The 12,366-nt window shown below is 41.1% G+C and overlaps 1 protein-coding gene across 1 annotated transcript; it reads right to left on the reverse strand.

Annotated features, from left to right (window-relative positions):
* Positions 1–2,002: 2,002 nt before the first annotated feature.
* Positions 2,003–4,029, reverse strand: sat1b (spermidine/spermine N1-acetyltransferase 1b). The gene is made up of 6 exons (XM_042068556.1): positions 3,782–4,029; positions 3,271–3,322; positions 3,103–3,186; positions 2,868–2,969; positions 2,722–2,762; positions 2,003–2,551 (listed from the first exon to the last, which is right to left on the reverse strand). Exons 1-6 carry the CDS (start codon positions 3,845–3,847, stop codon positions 2,381–2,383), a joined length of 516 nt encoding a protein of 171 aa, XP_041924490.1. The 5' UTR covers positions 3,848–4,029; the 3' UTR covers positions 2,003–2,380.
* Positions 4,030–12,366: the final 8,337 nt, after the last annotated feature.

Consider the following 12,366-nt stretch of genomic DNA (forward strand, 5'->3'; position numbering starts at 1 on the left):
CTTCTAGCTTATATGTCCTAAGTTAACCTGTAACCTGCGTAATTAAATGAGCCATTCTGTTTGTGTAATATAGGGAGAACCTTCAGTTAGGCTGGAAGTTTAGCGCACTACTGATAAGCCATCACATTGTTCCTGTGGCGCACATGGGTTGGTGTCACACTTCCATTTAAGAGCATCTGCTTTGGATACAAGAATAGCTGATGTTTCTGAGTCGTTTTCGGAAAAAAAAGCACCTGCAAAATACCATAACCATAAGAGATACAAACTTTATTACCGGTACTTTAATATATTTTACTTTATTACTTTAATAAACTTAATTTTTTCATATAACTTGCTTATACTTCTGGGTTTCACCGATGGAAGCCTATAGTCGGCTTTGTTCGTGTCTGTGTCAGTTTTAACGTTTATATTTGTCCCTAGAGTGAAGGTGTGCCCCTGGGGTGCCAACTGTAACCTTCCCGGTGTTAATCACTTCAAAACACATTTTCATCAAACGTTCCTGACACACCTATTTCCTCGATAGCCACATGGTTGCAGGGCTTTTAAGTGAGTAATTTTAGGTTGTATAACCCAAAACAAAGCCATAAAGAATACTGCAAAAGTAGACAGGCGACCCCTGAACTCCTTCATAAAGCAGATTCAGCCATGCACCTCTCTGTATATAAATGCTCCTTACAGGATAGGCATGCATTGATAGGTTTTAATGGATGGTGTACTCTTCTGTTAGTCATACTGATTCAACTACATATTCTCTTGTAATTGAGCTGTTACACAGAGAGGATTTGACAAAAAAACGATATATATATTTGACACTGTAGCCACATCTCTCAGAGCAGTTTCATTCATTTGTGTCTACACTCTTACAGTATAAAAGCTTATATATCGCTGTCATATCTAGGAACATCAACTAGAAACCCTGAGAAATCATTCTGACCACCACAAGCACAATACCATTAGTGAAGCTTATGTAACTTCATCATCTCTCACATGTAATAGGGCTTTATCATATCAACAGACTACTCCTGTGAGTCTTATGATGGTGTCTCTGATTGATATCTCACATGTAATAGGGCTTTATCATATCAACAGACTACTCCTGTGAGAGTCTTATGATGGTGTCTCTGATTGATATAAGGACCTGAGTAATCCATGGTACCCTAGATTCAGATCCTAAGCCATCAATGTTGGTGATGTGATGTTGAAGACATGCTTTTATACTGGACAGGTGCACATGAGCACATCTCATTATTTTAATATTGCCTAAACTATAATTGGCTTGTGGTTACCTATTACCAGAATGTTCTCAGGGTAATCAAACCACATTTTACGGCCATGCCATAAAACAAAGTTCAAAACAGCAATTTCTAAACAGGTTGAGAAGCAATGCCCTATTTCTGCTGTTACTGTATTTAACGGGGTCTCAAATGATCAAACAATTGAAGGCACATGAAATCTAAAAGTGAAAAGTTTTGAACTCAAGATATGTCTCACTTCACACAGGAAGTCTCTCGGGTGTCGCACTTCCTTAGCTAAACCTCTGAAGCGTGATGTGTGCACAGTCACTTGCAAATCTTTTAATTTCAGGAAGTTGAAGTACTGAAACCATGACTGCAGTTTAACAGTCATACAGTATCTTCTCAGGCACACTGCACCGCACGGCCTGGCCCACAGACACTCTCCACACACAGTCATTTTGTGACTCCGTGCCTCCAAAACAGGTCCTCAAGTCTCACTTCTATATTTGTCTAGTTTCCTCTACAGGGTTTGTATGGGGCTCAGGAAATCTGCATCAGTAGCTGAGAGACTCCAACTGAAGGAGATCCCTTCCCTCTGTATTGGTTTTTATGGGCTGAGTGGGTGAGTGATTATGTAATAGAGCAGCCCTTCTCATCTCTGGTTGGAACCTCTGCCTCTTGCAAAGCATAACCTCTCACAAACAGGTTCAGGGAGCACATGGTGACCTACTTTACTGCTGCTGATCTTGAAGATGAAAACCAAAAACTCAAGAAAAGCTTTTTTTATTCACAACCTAATGATCATATTTCTAGTACAATGCACTATATGGAAAAACCCTCCCTAGAGCACACTGATAGGGTAGGATGTGTGATAAAGTAACTAAGTAGGATTTAAAATATTTTAAAAGCAACTATAAAAATCATTCCAGAAAGATTCTATGGCAAATAAAAACATGACAGATGATGGTTACTGAATCTAGTCACTACCTAATAAAAATGTCTTTGCAAAACAATAACAATTAAATGACAATTAAATGACGACAATGAACAAGTTAAGCCCCACAGAGCCAGAGAACCCTGTGAGGGATTCTCCTGTGTTCACGACCGGCCAGGTGCCGGGCCAGCTCAGTCGCGTGCTGGCTCGCTCACTCTTCCACCGCCATCTTGAGAAGGTGCTTCTTGTCGATCTTGAAGAGCCGCCAGCCCTCCTCCAGTGACAGGTCAGAGGCCCCGCGCCGCTTGTAGAACTCAATGGACGGCTTGTTGGACTCCGCCACGATGAAATGCATGCTGCTGCAGCGAGTCTTCACAGCCATCTGAGAGAGAGAGAGAGAGAGAGAGAGAGAGAGAGAGAGAGAGAGAGAGAGAGAGAGAGAGAGAGAGAGAGAGAGAGAGAGAGAGAGAGACTCTAATGAAGATGTTTACCATTGTGGCCATGCCGTGATATCAAGAGGTCTGAAAAGAGGGAACTCATTAGAAAACTTACATGACTGAGATGCTTCAGGATTTGAGACCCAATTCCAAATCCTGACAAATAAACACAGTATGTCAGTGTCTGACATTGTCTAATGCTCTCTGGTGTGTTGCTGAGTATTGGAATAGGCTTCATTAGGCTATAGAAAGGTCACCCACCCCTGTATTCTTCCATTACAAAGAAGTCCTCAAGGTAGAGCAATTTTCCAATCCAAGGATCATAAGTAAAGTAGTACATGGCAAATCCAATCACTGCATGATCTGTTAATGTAGAAAATCAGATGGAGTGAACAGAAGCTATAATTATGAACATGCTGAAAGACAAACACTTGAGTTGGCAGAGAGACACAAAAACCAGCCAACAAAAACTAGCCATCAAAGACGTCCATCTTACGCTGTCTTTTCTGCTGCTCTCCTGGGACTTCAGCCACGATACAGTGATAAAACGGGTGATCTCCGAATCCGTCCTCCAGCAAATCTAAAAGATTTTGTCGTTTATTACATAAATTCAAAACAGTTCAAGTACTTGGATTATATTATTTTACCTAATGTCATAACTCACCTTTCTCTGTCAAAATTACTTTCTCCTCCATCTCCTCGTATTTAGCAAGTTCCTTAATTTGAACAAAAGCATGATTAAGATTTCTGTCAACATAACATGAAATCACCTTTGAATTTAAAAAAAGTGACCCCCCCAACGACTTTTTTTATTATTTATTTTTTAAGTTTAAGCGCATGCGCAGAATTACAGACAGCCCACAGATTAGAAATGTAAACAAGAGCCGGTGAGCCGTGATACCATCTTGTAACGTAGGCTAATGGCTCGTGATTTGGATAGTTTAATTGAAAGTATAAATGTTACGAACAAAAACATTTGTTTCTAGCCTAGGTGATCGCAAGTTGGAGTTGTCATCCAACTTACACGTCACCCACACAGCAATGCCTAATGCAAAACAGCTGATCCAGCCAACAGTTGACAGTCTAGAGTTCAATATGATCAAATTCACAGACACCAAATGGAAACAAAAAAAAGTGTAGTGCGAGTTGCATACAGGAAGTAGGAGTCCTCCTACCTTTATGAGTCGTAATATGTCTGGTACATCATTTGGTTGGGCCTTCCGCAAATTAAAATTTGCCATTTTCTTCTTTTGCTCTTTTTCCCTTTTCTGACAAGTCCTCTGTATGTGAACCGAAGCAGGAGGAGTTTCTTCATCCGCTTCTCAGGAGTTTTACCCTTCGCAGTCAGTCCGGGATCCTGACCCTCCTGAAGGGAGATTGCATGCAGTATTGATGCTGTCCGACTCAGCTGTGCTAAGCTGTCTTTGTTTCTTTCTTCCTTTTATAGCGGCACGGGGGTTGGAAAATTTGTTGACGATTCTCAAATTTCAGGCCAATAGCAACGCACGTTGCGCCGTGACGTCGTTGTGCACACTGTAAACCAGTGTTTCACAAACTTTTTTTTCCGGGGACCCACTTTTCAAAAATGACAGACCATCGCGACCCGATTCACTTCGGATTTAACATGCAACCACCAAATACTGCCCAAAACGTTGATGTTTTAGGCCAACGATTCTCAAACGTATCTAACCATTCTACAGTGCATGAAGGGCCCCTTGCTCCCGTTTTGCGCTACCACCATCTAGGTCAGTGGTCCCCAAACTACGGCCCGCCACCTCATTCTGGGTGGCCCCCCAAAACATGTCTGTGTATATAGCATCTGGCCCGCACGGGAGTACGACATCGTCAAACTATAACCTCCGCAATTTTCCCCATTCATTCTCTATGGCGAGTCTAACAATACACATGTAATACTCTTTTTGTCCACTGGTGGTTGTTTTGGCGCTGTTTCGCGTTTGCCTTTGAAAACGGAATGAACCTACCTGCAAACAATGTAAGAGGCCTATGCTAACTGCATCAGTGCTCAAAGTATTCTAAAAGTTTATCAGTTAATTGTTAATAACTAACTAACTTCTATTCAAGTCATATTTCTGGGAATTTCTGGGATAATTATTTCTATTTTTTATTCACTCTTCAAATGTTCATACAAATTCACAAAGTTCTCATGAGTGAAAGTTAATGGTAGTCATTTCAGATGTTTTTGCCAGGACTTCATTAAACTCTCATAGTTTGAGAACTTTAAATTATTTGTAGGATATTGCTTGTTCACAACTTGAGCTGTGTATGCAAAAACACAGAGTTCACACATTTTAAATAAAATATACTTTTGGGACTCCCTGCTAATACTTTTGGGAATGCTATGTCTTTTTATTATTTTATTTGAGCTTCATTTTATATGGTTTGATGGCAATATAAACACAGCTAACAATGATATTAAATTGCAGTAGCCAATGATTAAAAGTAATGGAATATTCAACTAAGGTAGACTGTTGTTGTTCACAGCACTAAGCTATTGTTACTGATATACTCCGAGTTTCTGGCCCTCTCTTAGAGCCAGGCATAGTGAGCTGGCCCTCGGAAGAAAAAGTTTGGGGACCACTGAGCTACACGCTTGTCTCATTGGCCTGGGGCGTTTGCTTAAAAAAAAGAACACGTCTAGACGACTAACGGTCTAAAAGTTGGATTAAAGTGACACAATCGAGACAGCTGATGAGGTTGCCCAATAACTTTTTTGGATATGATATTGTGAGCTTGTGCGAATTCGGAGAAGAAGTGTAGGCTGTGTTCTTTCCGTGCATCAATGTAGACAATTTCTTACTATCGCGAACTCTTGTCAGGGGAGGTCATTCATTTTGGGTGTCACCTATGACTTGAACAGACAGCCTGCTATGCCACCCGATGTACTATTATTGTTACAGTTTTTAATCAATGCAACTAACATTATGTGTAAAGCGACGCAATAAATCGTAGCCTATGCAATTTATTATCCCGTCTGTTATGACATGTACAACAATGTTTTTCACAATTTGCGACAGAAGGTTTTGACTGAGCGTGTTAACATAAAATAATAATAATATTGTCATCGTCGCGAACTGTTGAGTAAGGGGGTCAGTCGTGTTTGTGACGCACAGACAGCCTTGTAGGCCTAGCCTATTTTGCTTAGGCCTCACTTTTAACGACAGTAGGTTGTGCGTGTATGTTGACAAAAAATAACTATGCAATTAAAAGTCAACTTAAAACTTGCTATTATTAATTTATAGCACAAAACCATAACCAGTAGGCCAACCAGAACCTCGCATATTAGCGTCATGATTTGTGTGCGTATTTGGCAAGGCTACTAGCTGTCATGGATGCGTTGTTGCTAAAGGAAGGCACAGGTGTCAAAAGTTAAAAAATAAATGGAGATGTGCGGCTTTTGGAAACGGGGGAGAACTAACAAGCCATGGTGTAAAGAAATTAAAGTGCCAGGGGTTTGCTTTTGCGCGGTTTGCTGCAAGAAAATTATTTATGGATGCAATAGGAAAACGTTTTAGCACGCCAACAATCAGAAGACCGCCATATCGTGCACTTCAGGACATCTTCCCTATACCTGGTGCAACTAGCCACCACGACAGAGGTAGGCTACGTTTATCTATGGCTGACCGTTTTTGCGCTCAGAAAGTAGGCTACGCATGTTCTTTCATAGCACAACACGACCTGTCCCTCACCATATCGCAACCTCTTGTCAACCATATTCAATCTGTTGCGGAAGACAAAAGCGCCCTCTCCAGATTGTCGTTATCATGCGCAGACCTCCTGCATGAGCACACACAGTATTGCTGCTCATTGGAAAACTGAGTTGTCTGTAAAATTCAAAATTACCATGCTTTCATTAAATGCGGATGAGGCAACAAATGGAAATATGAACAATATCTAGTTTTTTTTATTCGTTACTTTGATGAGGAAATGGGAAGTCTTGCAAACTTGATTTTATAGATTTTACTTGGTGTTGAATTGCATATTAACAAGAAAAAAATCTCCCCTTTAAACACTTTTGGCCTGAAGTAATTAAATAAGAGTGTAAGTTAAAGCCTTTCTACAATATTTCTGCAGTAGAAAAGAACAGCAATGGCTAATCAGCAATGGTCAGGGGTGGTACTGAAATATTGTTTTGTTCATCATGAACACTCAATCTCAATCAAGAACACTCTCAATTCGCCTTATTCACATGGCGGCCATTGGCGGCTAAAACGAGGCTACAGGGTACACAAACCATAGGATTGTTATGAGCTATGCATTCACCTGTAGGTGGCATTAATTATATAGTAAGTGTACCCTGTAGCCTCGTTTTGGTTTAAACAGTGGCCGCTGTGTGAATAAGGCGAATACTCCCTTTATACTTTGCTGTTTGCATCTTTTTGTACATTAAAAACCTGCTATCTCTAGGTAGATATGAACAACATATGACTTATGGCCTAAGGGATTTTCACTTTAATCCCTGTGTCGGATTGCTGCTTTGTTTGGAATCACCTCAATGTTTAGCTAAACTGTAGAGTTGGAGCGCCAGATCTGAGGTATAACTGGAATAGTTAAGTTTCGTCGTTTGACTGAAGCGCTAGATCTGAGGTAAACGGGCGTTTCGCTGGTGTTGAGGGAACTGGACTTCGGTTCACTGGGAGATACAAGAAGGGGACATTTAGGTATTGTTTTCCCGCGTAGGCCTAGTCCCTATCAGGGTCGGACTGGGAACAAAATTCGGCCCTGGCAATTTTCTCCTGGACCGGCCCACTACTGGACCGATACCAAAATCCCCCCCCCATAAATAACAAACACACAGTATCATGCTGTAGCAACACTTCATAAACTGAACCCAAACATTTAGATTTTTTAGAACCCAAACATTCCTAATAGACGATCTCCATGAATGTTCAGTAGCCTATATTTTTCCTTTGGTCAAGCAGTGACATGTGGTTTAATCAGTGTTGGGCAAGTTACTTCAAAATCGTAATATATTATGTATTACTTATTACTGTCATTTCAAAGTAATTCATTACATTATAATATTACTGTCTCTGAATTGTAATTACACTACTATTGTATTACGTTTAAGTTACTTTTACCAAAATATCTGGAAATATGGATTTGGAATTCTAAATCCAGTTTATTATGCTCAATGCAGCTTATTGCACTTCTAATGGAGGGTGATGTGGTACAACATAATGACTGAGCTAGGCTTAAGGCTAACAACAGTATATGCAATAGGTGCAGTGATGGCTCATGATGCAATACAAGGAACAATCATAGCCAGAATTTTGTTAAAAGAAGACAAAAGGTCAAAGTCTGGTCAATTGTGATAGAAATGCTGTAACTTTAGGCTTAGGCCTACTCATTAAAATCAACAGAGAGCCCACTACCTGTATATTGTAACCCAAAACTTAAAGACATGTCAACATAGGCTACACAGTGCAGCTACTGGCCATTTTTGTGCCCTAACTGGTGAAATACAGTAAGTATGTCATTATATGGCCAACTATAAAGATGTAATCTGCCTGTTCCCAGGGATGGGTAGTATTTCTGAAACATGTCATATGTGTTTCAAATGCAAAATAGTATTTTGTCATTTGTATTTTATTGGGTTGAAGGAAATGGCTCTGTATTTTGTATCCAAAAATATTTTTAATCCAAAAAAAGTCAAAGGTACAAGACTGTACATATTTTCATTTCCGAGCGAAGGAACTCCTCCCATAAACCACCACGCCTCACTGAATAATATAAGCAGCACGAACCGGCGCAAAATTGGCATTTGAACAATTTCCAACCTGCGACAGCACGCGAACCCTTTCCTCCAAACAGTGATTTTTATATAGTGAATGTGCAGTTAATAGCAGTTATTTCAGGAGTAATCGTGTAAATAATAGTGTTTTGATATTGAATTTTATATTTATCATCGTGTATTTTATATTGTGTGTGTGTGAAAGCAGTTAACGTTAACGTTAGCAACATGGTGCAGTGCTTTGTACCTGACTGTCATCCTATGCTGTCATCACTGCTCAGTCGGGCTGATGCATGGACCGGATCCTGACCCTCCTGAAGGGAGATTGCATGCAGTATTGATGCTGTCCGACTCAGCTGTGCTAAGCTGTCTTTGTTTCTTTCTTCCTTTTATAGCGGCACGGGGGTTGGAAAATTTGGTGACGATTCTCAAATTTCAGGCCAATAGCAACGCACGTTGCGCCGTGACGTCGTTGTGCGCACTGTAAACCAGTGTTTCACAAACTTCTTTTTCTGGGGACCCACTTTTCAAAAATGACAGACCATCGCGACCCAATTCACTTCGGATTTAACATGCAACCACCAAATACTGCCCAAAACGTTGATGTTTTATGCCAACGATTCTCAAACGTATCTAACCATTCTACAGTGCATGAAGGGCCCCTTGCTCCCGTTTTGCGCTGCCACCACCATCTAGGTGGTTGGATCTTGGATGGATATGTAAATAGGCTACTACTAATATAGGGTTTGTTGATGCACTGACTCCTCAGTTTCCCCACAATTCTGCTATCTCAATTATATTAATATTAAATATTTTCAAAGCTGTTCAATTATCTGCGTTTTGTAGACACAACTTCAGGTTGTCCTCACCCTGCTTTGAACAGATTGTGTTACCTTTTGTGTACAATCAGCTTGGAAAGGTGTAAAGTGACTGACCTACCGAAACGATAAGTTTAGTGATATTCTCGCTATGCAAAGGGTTACAGTGGTCTTCTGCATAACAAGCTGTTCCTGAAATCCTGAATTTCTAAAAGAGAGATGTTGTGTTGCAGACAAATAAGTATAAGTATAAGTATATATACTTTTTTGATCCCGTGAGGGAATTTTGGTCTCTGCATTTAACCCAATTGGTGAATTAGTGAAACACAAACAGCACACAGTGAACCCACAGTGAGGTGAAGCACACACTAATCCCGGCGCAGTGAGCTGCCTGCTTCAACAGCGGCGCTCGGGGAGCAGTGAGGGGTTAGGTGCCTTGCTCAAGGGCACTTCAGCCGCGGCCCACTGGTCGGGGCTCGAACCGGCAACCCTCCGGTTACAAGTCCAGAGTGCTAACCAGTGGGCCACAGCTGCCCGTAAGTCGTTATTTCGGCTTCAAGAAGAAATGGGAATTACATTTCATGTGAACATCGTCCTATCCTTATTAGACGTTCTCTGCGGTAAACTACAGTCCTTGTAGGAAGTGTCCATTGTTTTTCCAACCCACTTTTAACTAAAGAAATTACGTCTCACTGCAACGATGCGCCATCTAGTGGACGAACGACTACTTATCGCCAATACTGGAAATGCAGCCATGATGATGATGATGATGAATATTTATTTGGCTTTCTTTTAATCCTGAATTTGTAATTTGCCGTTCTAATACCGATATGTGGGTGCCTGTGTGTGTGTGCATGTGTATATGTGTGCACCGCCATCTACAGGCCAATGAGTGTACAGTCACTAAATGTACACATAACCTAATTTTTTTTAGACCCCCCCCCCCCATGGATGAAATTCTACGAAACTTGGCATACCCCCAGAGAATGCCAGGTCAATCATACACATAAAATTTGGTGCAGTTGGGGGCCCAGCGGGGGGGGTTGTGGCCCCCGGGGACGAAACAAAATTTTTCCGTCAAAGTCTAGTGGGGCTACATACCCACCAAATTTCATGTGCCCCGGTGGTTCGGTGTCCCGGGTATCGTTGACCAAAAATTCAGGAAGTAGATGAGGGGAAAAAAAAAAAAAAAACTTTGACAATCCCTATGACCGCTTTGCTAGCTTCGCTAGCGGCGGTCATAATAAATGGAGATGGGCGGCTGTTGGAAACGGGGGAGAACTAACAAGCCATGGTGTAAAGAAATTAAAGTGCCAGGGGTTTGCTTTTGCGCGGTTTGCTGCAAGAAAATTGTTTATGGATGCAATAGGAAAACGTTTTAGCACGCCAACAATCAGAAGACCGCCATAAGGTTAACGTACGTGCACTTCAGGACATCTTCCCTATACCTGGTGCAACTAGCCACCACGACAGAGGTAGGCTACGTTTATTTATGGCTGACCGTTTTTGCGCTCAGAAAGTAGGCTACGCATGTTCTTTCATAGCGCAACACGACCTGTCCTCACCATATCGCAACCTCTTGTCAACCTTATACAATCTGTCAGGGGCGGAGTGGGGCACTAAAATCCACCGGGGACATTCTGACGGCACCGGCCCCCCTCCCAACACCCCCCCCCCAAACATGCACACACATCAAACAAAATATATAGTGCTAATGCAATACAACAAGCCAATCAACCACAAACCAGGTACTTTCAATAAATGTGTAAGGAACTAGATATGCAACAGTGCAGTATAAAAACAGCTTTGTGGGTGGGTGGAAATTTCAAGCATCATGCAAGGACATATCTGGGTATTATAGCACTCCAATAGTTGCCTGTATAAATTTAAAAAAAGGCCTAGCCTACAGACAATGTCAACCTAATAACACAGGTAATTAAATAATTGAAAAAAAAAAAACAAAAAAAAAACAGGCACTTTAAATAGGTTTGCATACGAGAACGATTAAAGTAGGCCTCTATAGGCTTACATATAGACAGTTCCAACGAGTTCCACAAACCATTTAACAGCCTGAGTGGCCCACTAATTAGTCATTAGGCTAGGCCTAGGCTACATATCAACATAATACTAGCTTGTGCTATTTTCAATAACGTCAATGCTTTAGCTCCGCTAACCTTTCTCTCTGCCTTCCATCCATATGTAAAACAGCAAGCAACCACGCAAATCCGTCGACTGTCAAAACTCCTGTACTTTTCCTCGAACTTGATCGTTTGTAGGGTCATGCCATTAGCCGAGGGGCCACTCATTTATCCCCCTACATTTCTGTAAATAGACTTGACCTGCAATCAGGTCAATTCCCCCTGGGAATGGGGGATGTGTTTCTGGTTTATGGTTGACCTTGACCATAAACCAGAAAAACCATAAACCAGAAACACATCCCCCATTCCCAGGAGGCTTTGCTCCATTCTAGCCTAGGCTTACGTTAATTTAAGTACAAACAAACAAATTAAATTGTCATTTTTTATTTGTGATGAAAGTTCTGTAACGCCTGAATAGGACAAAAATGAATTAAGATAAAAAATTAAGGCTAGCCTACACAAAAATCAGCATGGGAGAGATGAGTGTGCAGGGTAACCATGAATGACATATAGACAGTGAGCGAGTGGTATACATATTGGTTTATTGGTTGGACTTTCTAAACAGTAAGGTGTAGATCTCAGAGATTTTCGCGGAAAATTCTTAATACATCTATCAGGTCGAAGGCCGCGTACAACTCACCGCCGCGATTATAGCTCTGGGCCGGCACGCACCGCGCAAACTCATCGACCGGCCCACCGGAAAAACTCCCGATTGCCACTCCGCCCCTGCAATCTGTTGCTGAAGACAAATGCGCCCTCTCCAGATTGTCGTTATCATGTGCAGACCTCCTGCATGAGCACACACAGTATTGCTGCTCATTGGAAAACTGAGTTGTCTGTAAAACTCAAAATGGCCATGTTTTCATTAAATGCGGATGAGGCAACAAATAGAAATATGAACAATATTATTATTATTATTCTTTATTTTATTCTTATTTTTTTAACTTGATTTTATAGATTTTACTTGGTGTTGAATTGCATATTAACAAGAAAAAAAATCTCCCCTTTAAACACGTTTGGCCTGAAGTAATTAAATAAGAGTGTAAGTTAAA

This window comes from Alosa sapidissima, chromosome 17, assembly GCF_018492685.1.
Source record: "Alosa sapidissima isolate fAloSap1 chromosome 17, fAloSap1.pri, whole genome shotgun sequence".
In the NCBI taxonomy this organism is placed as follows: Eukaryota; Metazoa; Chordata; class Actinopteri; order Clupeiformes; family Clupeidae; genus Alosa; species Alosa sapidissima.